The sequence below is a fragment of the Mobula birostris genome, chromosome 20 (genome assembly GCF_030028105.1).
Source record: "Mobula birostris isolate sMobBir1 chromosome 20, sMobBir1.hap1, whole genome shotgun sequence".
Lineage (NCBI taxonomy): Eukaryota > Metazoa > Chordata > Chondrichthyes > Myliobatiformes > Myliobatidae > Mobula > Mobula birostris.
Genome location: NC_092389.1, coordinates 60,036,870 through 60,051,261, shown reverse-complemented (window position 1 = coordinate 60,051,261; position 14,392 = coordinate 60,036,870). Strand labels below are relative to the sequence as shown.

Here is a 14,392-nt window from a genome sequence, read left to right as displayed (position 1 = left end):
ATACACTGTCCCCCCACCGAATTTATTCCTGTCCTCATGACGTTGAAATAATTCGCCAACCCTTCCTGCAAAACACAAAGCCCAAGCCAGGTGCAAAAGGCAGTGACATAGCTCCTTAAACGGTAGAGATCACGCCCTGTTCCCCTGACATAACATTGGCCAACCTATCCAGTGGTCTTCTAATTCTCTGAGACATCCGTACCACCTCACCTAACTCTTCAGGCTCAGACACTACTGGTGATACTTCTGGTCCACCTGGTGAGTCCTCCCTCGACCTATCTATCACTCGTGTCCCTCTGCAACTCGGAGCCCACTGTCACGTGTCCAGGCCCCGCTTCCTCCCCTTCAGGGTCCCGCTGTAACCCAGGCTGCCCACAGATAGCAACCTCTCCCCCCACCCCGCCCCTCACCCCACTTAACCTGACACAGTGGGAGCAGGGCCAGGAGTCTCTGCCTCAATGAATGGGGAGTTCGCGAAAGGCAGCATATGCCACACATTCAGATCCTCATCCCTCGAAACAGTATCCCTCTCATGGGTGCCCCCCCCCGCCCCCCAGCCTCTCCCGCTGTGGGCCCTGCAGTCGCCCCGCGTTTTCGCAGAGTCCTCTTACTAGGTGTAGGCTCCAAGTCGGGCTCTGGGTCAACCCGCACCTCTTGTCCCAGGGGCAGCAGGTGGTTCCGATGGAGAATCTTGACGGGCCCCTTCCCCTCCTCTGGTCTCACCCGGAAAACTTGTAGGTTTGGCATCTGACTCTCCACCACATAGGGTGTGGCCACCCAGCGGTCAGCCAACTTGTGCTTATGAAGACTCTGTCTGCCGGCAGGAGTTGGGAGAACTTCACTTTTTGATCATACCTCCTCTTATTTCCTCAATACTGCTTGGCAGCCGCGACCCCGGCTAATTCATAAGCCCTTTTCAGCTCTCTCCTATAATCAGACACATACTTCAGAAAAGTCTTCGGTGATAATTCATCCTCGTCAGTCCCAAAACAAAGGTCAATGAGCAACGTCGCCTCAGGCCCAAACATCAGATAATATGGCGAGTACTCAGTAACTTCATTTCGTGTACAGTTGTAACAATGAACCAGATGCACAATATGTTGACTCCACCTGCTCTTCTTGCTGACCTCCAGGGTCCCGAGTACGTCTAGCAAGGTCCTATTAAACCCCTCAGGCTGGGGATCGCCCTGCGAATGATAGGGCGTGGTCCTCGACTTCTCAACTCCAAGCATGCGCAGTAACTCATAGAAGAGTCTGCTCTCGAAGTCCCGTCCCTGGTCACTATGTATCCGCCTGGGGAGGCCATAATAAACGAAATACTTCTCCCACAACACTTTTGCCACCGTAGTCGCCCTCTGGTCCTCGGTAGGAAAAGCCTGAGCATATCTGGTGAGGTGGTCCGTGATGACTAAGACATTCGCCGTGTTGCTGGCATCGGGTTCTATGGACAGGAAATCCACACACACCAGGTCCAGGGGCCCTGCACTCTGTAAGTGGGACAAAGGAGCTGCCCGCGTAGGCAGTGTCTTCCGGCGTATGCAGCGAATGCACGACTTGCAGTATTCTTCAACCTCCGACTTCATTCGGGGCAGGCAAAACCGGTCGCTGAGCAATCCATAGGTCTTCTTCACCCCCAGATATTCAGAATCATCATGAAGTGACTTCAAAGCAATCCTCCGATACTTCTCGGGCAGAACCAGCTGGCAACGCCGGGTCGGACCGGTCATGACGTGACCCGGGATAAGATCTGGCTCTTCAACTCCAGTCGAGGCCACTCTTTCAGTAATGGAGGCACCGAAGCTTGTTTTCTCTTCTCTGTCTGAGCCGTGTCTCAATTTTCTACCGCAGACCAAATAGTGCCACTGCCCGGGTCATCCCGCTCAGCAGCCGCCACTTCCCCAGAACTCAATTCCGGCAGCAGTGAGGTCACAGTGAACCTGGGGAATGACGTCATCGGAAGCCGCCCATTGATCCGCTGCTCGATCCGGCCGCTCCTTTTCCTCTGCCTTCACGGTGATGGCAAACTGACACAGGGCCGTCACCCCAGGGGCAGGAGCGCTCTCCCCCTCCTCGTCCCTGTCCAGTCCCTCATGTACCTGTCACCCCAGGGGCAGGAGCGCTGTCCCCCTCCTCGTCCCTGTCCAGTCCCTCATGCACCTGTCACCCCAGGGGCAGGAGCGCTGTCCCACTCCTCGTCCCTGTCCAGTCCTCATGTGTCGGGACAAAGCATCCGCATCAATGTTCCGGCTCCCCGGCCGGTGCTTCAGGCTGAAATCATCCACCTCTGTCCAAAAGTCTCTGACGAGTTTAGATATTCTCCATCCTCCTGTCCCTCCTCCCCTCCTTTTCTTCCCCAGGGGAGGGTAACCACACAGAAGCTGATTCAAGGGGTGACTCACTTTGGCGTGGCCCGTCAGGAATCTCCGATAATAACCACAGAACCCCAGGAACGAGCGCAGGGCGCTCACAGTCTGGGGCCTTGGCCAAGTGATCACGCTTCTATCTTAGCCGGGTCTGTAGCTACTCCATCAGGAATCTCCGATAATAACCACAGAACCCTGGGGCCTTGGTCAGGTGGACACCGCTTCTATCTTAGCCGGGTCGCAGCTACTCCATTTGTGAGATTATGTGTCCGACTTAGATAACAGACAGGGAAAGTTTTAACCCTGCAGCTTTCAGGCAGCCGTGCACCTTCAGTAGCCTCGCTTCGTGTTCTTCCAAGGTGGATCCAAATACTGTGAGGTCATCCAAATTCATGAACACCTCAAGCAAGTTCATATACCCAACCGTCTTCTCCATGACCCTCTGGAAGTTCGTAGGGGTTCCCGATATGCCCTGGGGCATCCTTTCGAACTGGAAGAATACCAGGGGACATATAAGTGCCATCTTCTATTTGTCGGCCTCACTCATGCGGATCTGGTACTATCCACTCCGCAAATCCAGCACACTAAACCACTTCGCACCACTCAGAGAGGCCAGCGCGTCTTCGAGCCTCGGGACCGTGTACTGGTCAGGGACGGTGCGCCTGTGCAGAGTCCTATAGTCCACACACATGCGTACCTTCCCGTTCTTCTTCCAGGCCACGACTATTGGGGACGCACAGGGGCTTTGGGACTCAGTGATGATCCCAGCTTCCTTCAACTTACACAAATACTACCTCACGTCTTCCATGTCTACTACTCGCCGCGATCTCTCTCTAAACGGGGTGTCCTCGGTCACCCGGATAATGTGACGCGTGCTCTTGGAACAACCCACATCAAACTCGACAATGGAAAATACGCCTTCCAATTTCAACATCTTCTCTACCAGCCTCCACTTCCAACCCGGCGGCACCGGGGAGTCCCCGAAGTTGAATGACTCAGCGGTCAACTTCCCCCGCTTTTCCAATAGTTTCTCCCCGGCGTGCCTCACGGGGGCGCTAAACATTACCGTCACCGGGAACAAATGCGCCAGGGGCATCCCCCGCTTTAAGGTGACCTCCCTCTTCGTAGTGTTCCTGACGATTACTGCCATGCTGCTTGGCTGTACAACTGAGGGCTTCTGCAATTCGGGCATCACCAGTAGCCCAGCCGGAAATCCCCACTCCCCCTCGTGGTCTTCCGGAGCGTCCACTAAGAGGGTTTCTCCCTCAGGCATTCCGGGAAATATGGTGGGTCTCCATCACTCTCGCTACCTCCCCGGGCCATACCACCATTGGTTTCGACTGGGTGAACCACACGGTCCCTCGTTTAAATTTGGTATCCAGCCCAATGCTGCCACGCACTTCCTCAAGATCATCTTGATACACTGGGAGCACGGACAGGGTCCCCAAAAATCTCTCACCCGCCTTCTCCTTACAGGCCCCCATGAGCCTCCTCACCAGAGGGATGTTGGTCCCCACCAGAATTGAAACGCAGCTCTTCTCAACAGGGAAACCAGCACCTCGAGATCAAGACCCTCAGACACTCCCACATCGGCCTCCGCGAACTCCAGTTTCACTGACAAGTAACCGTCGTATGGATAATCACCAGCACTGAGACCCCAAATCTCCAGTGCACTGAATGGTGTCAAGGGTAAATGCTTCAGATACCGGTTGTAAAACGAATGGTACAGTAACGTGACCTGCGATCCCGTGTCGAATATAGCTTTAGCGTAAATACTCTCTATCCGCAGCGACACACTGGAGTGTGGTCCCACTAAGCCTTCAGGAATAGGGTCTTTTACTTTCGGGAGTACCTTGGTACATTGCTGGGAACGTGTTCCCCCAGAGACACCAGGCCGTCCCCTCACTGGGTCCCCTCTAGGTTTCCCCAACGACTCTCCTTGCTCAGGTACCCGGGAGCTCACTCTCCTTCTGGGGTGAGACCTGCTGCCAGCAGCCCTCCGCACTGTTCATCCCCTTGGGGAATCTGCAGCGCCCCCCCCCCCGCCCACAACAGCCCCAACATATGGGGGGGGGGGAGTCACACCCGCTGATAACAACCGACGTATCTCCGATCTGAACTCTGCCACAATCTCTTCTACCACTCCCCGGGGTAGGCTATTTGTGGTCACTTCACCGCAGGGGACACTACCGAGGACTGTACCCTGCTGACTGAGTCCTCCCGTGCTTCCGCCGCGTTCTCCTCTTCCCGTACCTCTCTGATCAGCTTAACAAAAGATGGAGGGGACGCGTCTTACGAGACTGTCAGAGACCCCACACAATCGGGTCATGGCTATCTGGTCCATTCTTAACCGATCCACCTCAGCCGCCTGAATGACCCCTCTGTGCCGCAAGCAATTTAGCTGCCTCTCTAGCCGTAAAATAAAAGCAGAAACCTTCTCCCACTTCTCCTGACGCATGCTTTGAAACCCCACCAGGAGCTCCACTGGGCTTCCAGTCGGATCAAAGTCATTGCCCAGTGCTTGTTGATAACTGACAGCTGTCGCTACGGGATAATGTAACCTGACAGCTCTCTCGTCAACGGCCCGCCCATTCAAACTTTCAACCAATCACTGTCACTTTTCATCATCCGAGCACTGCCACTCATCTAACAACTGAGAGGTCCGTTCCGCCCACGTCTCATACTCCTCCTCCCTTTTGGGTGTGGGTGTTATTCCAGAGAATAGGTGGAGCCTGCCATAACTGGGACTTGGAATCTGAATTTTCCATTTATTCGCCAGAGAAGTAAGGGCGGCTACTACCTCAGAATTCTCATTCTTCACCAGGGGACGTGGACTAATTAGACCTTCCAACTCCGACCACTCTTTCCCCTCACTCCTCAGAAATGATAGAACCCTGTCTTTGAAATCTCCGCCGCCAGCTACCTCAGCGCTGGTCTGCATGAGAACAAGAGCTGCATCCGCCATTTTATCAAGGCTCCGCTCACAATCGCAACTTCAACAGAACTTAACAGTGGAATTAACAATTCATCCGGAGTACAAATATCTGCCCCACTGGTTCATTTCTCAGGGTAATTACACAGCATCCAACAGAATCAATCCCGAACGTAGCCCCCACAATTGTAAATCTCGCTTTGCCTAGCGGCTTAATCTAGGGGGTGATAACCCCCTGCCCGGCCAAACTGAAGAAATCTCGTTTGGATGGATGCTGCCCGATGTGTCCCCTGTTACAAATTAGTGCCCAGAAATAAGAAACAGAACACACTTTGCGATTAAATGATTAAGCTTTATAACTCTTACTTTGACTGTATGGTTAGTAGAGAAACAAAATTGAAAAAAGGGTGCGATCTTATTAAACAGTCTGTGCGCAAAAGTGGAGCTCACTGATAGGCCGATCGGTCCCCATCGGCCTCCTCCGATCGTACTGCCCTTCGGACCCGCGCTCCGAGTCCACCCTGTCTGGCAGTCTGGCAAATCTCTCCATTCGCGTCTTCTCTCTCCATCTCTCTCTCTGACAAAATCAACCGCTCCCAGATTCACGAAACAGAGCAACAAAATCCTGATTGGCTGACATGCATCCCACAGTCCTGTTATCGCCAGCCATAACACGAACATTGCTGCTGCAGAGAAACTGTTACTTCAGCACTGAACATTACAAAGAAGCCATTACATTAGCAGTGAAACCTTACAGCGCGTTACACATAACAGAAGCATCTGGCTTCCCTTGGGCTGTATTCCCTGGAGTTCAGGAGAATGGGGGCTGGGGTCATGAGGGGAATCTCACTGAAACATTCTGAATTTTAAAAGCTCTGAACAGATTAGATATGCAAAAGTTATTTCCCATGGTAGGTGAATCTAGGACAAGAGAGCACAACTTCAGGATCGAAGGACATCCATTTAGAAAAGAGATGAGGAGTACTTACTTTAGTCAGAGGGTGGTAAATTTGTGGAATTTGTTGCCACATGCAATTGTGGAGGCCAAGTCATTGGGTGCATTTAAGACAGAGAGAGATGGGTTCTTGATTAGCCAGGGCATCAAAGGGTATGGGGAGAAGGCAGGGGAGTGGGGATGACTGGAGAATTGGATCAGTCCATGACTGAATGGCGGAGCAGCCTCGAAAGGCCAAGTGGCCGACTTCTGCTCCTATATCTTATAGTCTTAATTGAGTTGACTGAGTGAATCCTTTCCCACATTCAGAACAGGAGAGTGGCATCCCCCAGTGTGAATTTGCTGATGTATTTTAAACTCAGAATGCCGAGTGAATTCCTTCCCACAATCTGAGCAGGTGAACGGTTTCTCCCCAGTGTGAATTCGGTAGTGGCTTACAAGTTTGGATGATTGAGTGAATCCCTTCCCACATTCAGAGCAGGCGAATGGCCATTCCCCAGTGTGAAGTCGCTGATGTTCCTTCAGTTGAGCGGAATGGGTGAATCTCTTCCCACATTCTGAGCAGATGAATGGTTTCTCCCCAGTGTGGTCTAACTGGTGTGTCAGTAGTCGAGAACGCCGAGTGAATCCTTTCCCACAGTCTGAGCAGGTGAATGGCCTCTCCACAGTGTGAACAAACTGATGATCTTTCAGCTGAGCTGCATCGGTGAATCCCTTCCCACATTCTGAGCAGAGGAATGGTTTCACTCCAGAGTGGATTTGCTGGTGTCTCAAGAGCTGAGATGACCGAGCAAATACCTTTCCACATTCAGAGCAAGTGAACGGCTTCTCCCCAGTGTGAATTCGCTGATGCTCCTTCAGTACAGATGACCGAGCAAATACCTTTCCACATTTAGAGCAAGTGAATGGCCTCTCCCCAGTGTGAACTCGCTGGTGTGTCAGTAGGTCAGATGACTGAAGGAATCTCTTCCCACAGTCTGAGCAGGTGAATGGTCTCTCCCCAGTGTGAACTAACTGATGTTGTAGCAGGTGATTTGACTGAATGAATCTTTTCCCACAGTCTGAGCAGGTGAATGGCTTCTCCCCAGTGTGAACTCGCTGGTGGGTCTGTAGGTTGGACGATTGAGCGAATCCCTTCCCACAATCTGAGCAGGTGAATGGCTTCTCCCCGGTGTGAACTCGCTGGTGTCTCTGTAGTTTGGAGGAGTGAGTGAAGCCCTTCCCACAGTCTGAGCAGGTGAACGGCATCTTTTCTGTGTGAATTCACTGGTGTTCATTCAGTTGAGATGATTGAGTGAACCCTTTCCCACATTCAGAGCAGGTGAATGGCTTCTCCCCGGTGTGAACTCACTGGTGTCACTGTGTTGTGGTTGAGTGTGTGAATGCCTTCCCACCGTCCGAGCAGGTCAATGTCCTCTCACTGGTGAATTTTCTGATATACCTTTAGCATCAATAACAGAATGTGCTTCCCACAGTCAGAACAGGTGGAGCATCTCACTATGGTGTGAACTTGCTGATGTATCTTCAGACTGGATGACTGAGTAGTTCCCCTCCCTCACACAGAGCGGGTGAATGGCCTCTCCCCACTGTGAACTCACTGGCGTGTCTGCGGGTAGCCTGTGAGTGAATCTCTTCCCACACTGAGAGAAGGAGAATGATATCTCACTACGATCAATTCTCTGGCAATTCAGAAAGTCAGACGTTTGAATGTCTTGTACAATCAATGCAGTTGAGAACTGATCTCCAGTGAACAAATGCTGGTGTGTTCTCAGCTCCCGGTTCCAGTGAATTACACAGAGTTAAAACAGAAAACTTCATTTCAGAGACAGAATACATTTACCAGCTGGGATGAGATACTTCTTCATCTCCAAGAATCGACAACAGATGTGTTGGCGTTGCAAAGAAAATATTTGGTTACTCCTTAAATATCCAGACAGAGACAGAAAAACTGATGTTTTGTTGTGTTTAAGATTCCTGTACACAAGTGTTCTGCAATTTCAAACCTGTAAAAATATTTGCAAAAGACATCAATTGGTGAAGGACAATATTTCAGGAGAGGTTTTAGTCTGTGGTGAGAACATCAGAACAAAAGAAATAGGAGCAGGAGTTGGCCATCTGGCCCTTAGAGCCTGATCTGCCATTGAATAAGATCATGGCTGATCTGGCCATGGACTCATCTCCACCGACTGCCTTCTCCCCATAACCCTTAATTCTCCAACTATGCAAAAATCTGTCCAATCTTGTCTTAAATATATTTACTGAGGAAGCCTCCACTCCCTCATTGGGCAGAGAAATCCACAGATCCACCACTCTCTGGGAAACGCAGTTCCTCCTCATCTCCATCCCAATTTCCCCCAAATCTTGAGGCAATGTCCTCTAGTTCTAGTCTCATCTACCAGTGGAAACAACTTTCCTGCCTTTATCTTATCTATTCCTTCCATAATTTTACATGTTTCTGTATGATTTCCTCTGAATGTGAGCTCTGGCGTCACAATTTTACCAATTTCAACCCAAGTTGGGGGTACTCAACTTGAGATATACCCCAGGATACTGTGGGAAGTGAGGGAGGAAATTGCTGAGCCTCTGGCGATGATCTTTGCATATCAATAGGGAGAGGAAAAGTACCAGAGGGTTCGAAGACATTTTTCCCTTTTCAAAAAAGGGTGTAGAGATCAGCCAGAAAATTACAGACCAGTGGTTCTTACTTCAGTGCAGGGCAAGTTGTTGGAGAAGCTCCTGAGAGGCAGGATTTATGAGCATTTGTAGAAGCATAATCTGACGTGGGATAGTCAGCATGGCTCTGTCAAGGGCAGATCATGCCTTACGAACCTGATTAAATTCTTTGAGGATGTAACAAAACACACTGATGAATGTAGAGCATTGGATGTAGTGTACATGGCTTTCAGTGAGACTTTTGATAAGGTTCCTCATGTGAAGCTCATTCAGAAAGTAATGAGGCAAGGATCCAAGTAGACCTTGCTTTGTGGATCCAGAACTGGCTTGCCCACAGAAGCCAAAGGTGGTTGTAGATGGTTTGTATCCTGCATGGAGGACGGTGACCAGTGGTGTTCCACAGGGATGTGTTCTGAGACTCCTTCTCTTTGTGATGTTTATAAATGATCTTGATGAGGAAGGAGAAGGGTGCTGATGACACAAAAGTTGAGGGTGTTGTGAAGAGTCTGGACAGTTCTCCAGAGGTTACAGCAGGATGCAGATAGGATGCAGAACTGGCAGATGGAGTTCAGCCCAGAGAAGTGTGCTATGGTTTATTTCGGTACATCAAATTTGAATACAGAACACAATATTATGTTGGGACTACTGGCAATGTGGAGGATCAGCAAGATCTTGTGGTCCATGTCAAATTTACACTCAAAGCTGTAGTGCTGATTGACAATGTTGTTAAGAAGGCCTTCATCAACCATGGAACTGAGTTCAAGATCGGTAATGTTACAGCTATATAAGATCTTCTTTAAACCCACTTAGAGTCTTGTGTTCAGTTACCACATTACAGGAAGGATGTGGATACTACAGAAAGACTGCAGAGGAGATTTACAAGGATGTTACATGGAATGGAGAACATGCCTTATGAGAATAGGTTGAGTGAACTTTGGAGCGACGGAGGATGGAAGGTGACCTGACAGATGTGTATAAGATGATGAAAGGCATTGATCGTGTGGATAGCCAGAGACTTTTTTCCTAGGGCTGAACTGGCAAACACGAGGGGCATAGTTTTAAGGTGTTGGAAGTAGGGTTAAAGGGGATGTCAGAGGTAGGTTTTTCACACAGAGAGTAGTAGGTGCATGGAATGCACTGCCAGCGATGATGGTAGAGGCAGATACCATGGAGTCTTTTGAGAGACTGTTAGATATGTACGTGGAGCTCAGGAAAACAGAGTGCAATGCGGTTGGGAAATCCGAGGCAGTTTCTAGAATAGGTTACATGGACGGCACAACACTGTGGGCCGAAGGGCCTGTAATATATTGTAGATTTCTATGTTTCTATATGCACTCATCTTCGAACAAGGCACGGATCAGACATTCTGACTGACCATCAAATTCTCTGACTGTATTCCTGCCTGTGTGAGAATGCGCTATTTCTGACTTCAATCAACCTAAGACTTGGCTCAATTTGTCTCTGGCCTTTGGTATTATTTCAAGTTCTAGTCATGTTCCACAAGACTACAAAGAACACTTGTTTTTACATGTATGATCCTGGAGATTTACTAATTACTCAGATACCCTCCACCAGCTGATTGATAAACCCATCGATGGCAATGCCAATGAATATAAAGTGGAGGGCAGTGGCTATTCTCATTGGAGTGCGGCACTTTTGTGATGTAAAAGCCACAAGTCACTTGTCATCGAGGCAAAGGTGTTTCATATCGTTATTCACTCAGAGAGAACTAAATCTGACGGAAGGTTTTATTTCCATACAGCTCTAATTGACATTTTCACTGACTGGAAGGTGAACTCTTTAACCGAGATTAACTGGGAACTATATTTTTGTTCCGAGTTACTAATCCTTGGATTTACATAGGTGAAACACGGCAGTGTTTGGGAGATACATTGGCTCCCATTTCCTTCGACTGTAGGGGAACAACGCTTGGTGGTGTGATCCATGGCTGCCTATTTACCCAGAAGGCCCCACGAACCAGAAACCTGTCTGTCAGCCACGGAACAATAAAGCGATGCGCATGCGCCGCAGAAACGGCGGCGGCCCACCACTCATTAGCCGAAAGCCTGGCGGCACTGGGTATGGATCGTGGGGCTGAGAAAGAGGGAACGGACCGGGTCTGTGCTGGGGTGCAGGACCAGTGCGCCAGGAGCTCACAGTAATAGCCCGTCAATCACGTTTCAGACGCCGCTGATTAATTCCCCACCGGAGACCCCTCCTACCTGCGGCCGGTCTTTGTGAGCCTCTCGTCTACTTAGCGCATGCGTGATATTTGGGATGACCTCATACCTATGCGCATGCGCGTGTGAGCAAACAGAAGGAAATCTGCAGATGCCGAAATCCAAAACAACGGACGGAAAATGCTGGAGGAAAGTCAGGGAGGCAGACAGCAACTATGGAGAGAAGTGAACAGTCGGCGTTTCAGACCCAGACTCTTCTTCAGCACTGGAAAGGAAGAGAGGGAGTCAGAATCTGGGGCAGGTGAGGTGATAGGGTAAACCGGGAAAGGGGGAGGAGTGAAGTAAAGAGCTGGGAAGTTGATTGTTGAGAGATAAAGGGCTGGAGAATAATAACAATAATAATAATTGATACTCTATTGATTCCGAGTGGGAAATTCATTCGTTTCAGCAGCAACATCTAAAAGCACAGCAAGCAGCGGGCAGACTTTACTGAAAATAAAGTACAGAATAATAATATACACAATAACACTGTATCAGAGTGCAATAATAATGTATGAAACAACAATGCAGAGACTATTGAACTATGATGTGTGTTCACCTGTCACAGAAGATTTTTGTTACGATCCTTGTGAGGGCGGAGCTGAGTGAGTTTGTTGAAAAGGGTTCGGGGGCTTTGCTGCCTGTTCAGTAGGTCATGGAGAGGATGTTCCGGATTGTCCATAATCGATAACAGTTTGATCAGTGACATCCACTCCACCACTCACTCGAAAGAGTCCGGGTTGTGGCCAAGGATGGATCCAACCTTTCTGATGAGTTTATTATTCTTTCCCAACGTAAAGCAGCGAAGAAGACTGCACTCTCTACAACAGACTGGTAAAAGATCTGCGAAATCCTGCCTCACGTGTTCAAGGATCTCGGCTTCCTTAGAAAATAGAGTCTGCTCATCCCCTTCTTTTAAACGGTCTTGGTGTTGGTTTTCCAGTCATGTCTCTCGCCGAGGCGAACACCCAAGTACTTGTCCTCCTCCACCATCGCAACTTCTTCTCCCAGAATGTATACAGGACTCATCACAGTCCTCTCCCTCCTAAAATCTATCACCATTTCTCTGGTTTTGACCACGTTCAGGAGCAGGTGATTCTTCCCTCACTATTCCACAATCCTGTTAAACCAGCCCTCTGTACCCTGAGTCCTGCCCATCTCTGATGCACCCAACTACGGCAGAGCCATCAGGGAACATCTTTAAGTGGCCAGACTCAGAGTCGCACTGAAAGTCTGAGGTGTTCAGTGTGAACAGAAACGGAGACAGGACAGTCCCTTGTGGGGCTCCAGTGTCACTCATCTCCACCTCAGGCAGAGAACCACCCAGCGGTACAGACTGGGGTCTGTCTGTCAGGAAGGCAGTAATCCAGGAGATAGTGAATTTGTCTACGGCCACCCTTGTTCGGACAACGTGGCTGGATTGTATTGAAGGCATTAAAGAAATCAAAAACAGTGACTCTCACAATGCCACCAGCATCATCCCGGTGGGAGTGAGCTCGCTGCAACAGAGAGATGATGGTATCATCCGCTCCCTCATGAGGTTGGTAGGGAAACTGTAGAGGGTCCGAGGTAAGTCTGGACTGGCCTCTGCATCACCTTCCTCACATGAGGGCAATTGGTCTGTTGTCATTAAGTCCAGATGGAGTCACCGTATTGGGTAAAGGAACCAAGCAGGAAGTCTTCCCCAGCACCATTATCTTTTCCTGACTCAGTCTCAGATTGTAATGGTGCTGCAAAATACCAGAGAACAGGATCGTACAGGCCTTCAGTACCCTGGGGCTGATACCGACAGGGTCAGCATATGTCGTCTCTCCCTGACTCCTACCCTGACCTACAGTCACTGTCAGACGGGACAGCAGATGTAGTCTCTCCCCCTGTCTCCTACCCTGACCTACAGTCACTGTCAGACGGGACAGCAGATGTAGTCTCTCCCCCTGTCTCCCACCCTGACCTACAGTCACTGTCAGACGGGACAGCAGATGTAGTCTCTGCCCCTGTCTCCCACCCTGACCCGCAGTCACTGTCAGACGGGACAGCAGATGTAGTCTCTCCCCCTGTCTCCTACCCTGACCTACAGTCACTGTCAGACGGGACAGCAGATGTAGTCTCTCCCCCTGTCTCCTACCCTGACCCGCAGTCACTGTCAGACGGGACAGCAGATGTAGTCTCTCCCCCTGTCTCCCACCCTGACCCGCAGTCACTGTCAGACGGGACAGCAGATGTAGTCTCTCCCCCTGTCTCCCACCCTGACCCGCAGTCACTGTCAGACGGGACAGCAGATGTAGTCTCTCCCCCTGTCTCCCACCCTGACCCGCAGTCACTGTCAGACGGGACAGCAGATGTAGTCTCTCCCCCTGTCTCCCACCCTGACCCGCAGTCACTGTCAGACGGGACAGCAGATGTAGTCTCTCCCCCTGTCTCCCACCATGACCCGCAGTCACTGTCAGACGGGACAGCAGATGTAGTCTCTCCCCCTGTCTCCCACCCTGACCCGTAGTCACTGTCAGACGGGACAGCAGATGTAGTCTCTGCCCCTGTCTCCCACCCTGACCCGCAGTCACTGTCAGACGGGACAGCAGATGTAGTCTCTCCCCCTGTCTCCCACCCTGACCCGCAGTCACTGTCAGACGGGACAGCAGATGTAGTCTCTCCCCCTGTCTCCCACCCTGACCCGCAGTCACTGTCAGACGGGACAGCAGATGTAGTCTCTCCCCCTGTCTCCCACCCTGACCCGCAGTCACTGTCAGACGGGACAGCAGATGTAGTCTCTGCCCCTGTCTCCCACCCTGACCCGCAGTCACTGTCAGACGGGACAGCAGATGTAGTCTCTGTCCCTGTCTCCCACCCTGACCCGCAGTCACTGTCAGACGGGACAGCAGATGTAGTCTCTCCCCCTGTCTCCTACCCTGACCTACAGCCACTGTCAGATGGGACAGCAGATGTAGTCTCTCCCCTGTCTCCTACCCTGACCTGCAGTCACTGTCAGATGGTGACTAAATCTAGTTGCAAGTTGACGAGGGACTGTAAATGTCAGATTCTGCAGATATTGCAGCAGTTCCTCACACCCAGGACTGAACTCTGGTCACTCAGCATTGCAGGGGTTTGTTAGACCAGAACTCCACATGATACAGCACAATCAGGCCATTCGGCCCATCGAGTGTGCTCTGCGATTTCATCAGCACTCAGTTCCAGTTCATCGCTCAACACACAATCCAGAATAGCTGATCCCCAACGTGTTCAACTGACATCT

General features: G+C 50.6%; 1 protein-coding gene across 1 annotated transcript in view; it reads right to left on the bottom strand.

The window, feature by feature from the left end:
* LOC140185019 (uncharacterized) overlaps positions 1–14,392 on the bottom strand; it is a 777,523-nt gene that overhangs the window by 734,110 nt on the left and 29,021 nt on the right. The window contains 3 exon segments of the mRNA XM_072238245.1: positions 6,598–7,606; positions 11,146–11,212; positions 12,748–12,872. Coding sequence (XP_072094346.1) covers positions 6,598–7,606; positions 11,146–11,212; positions 12,748–12,872 — 1,201 coding nt within the window.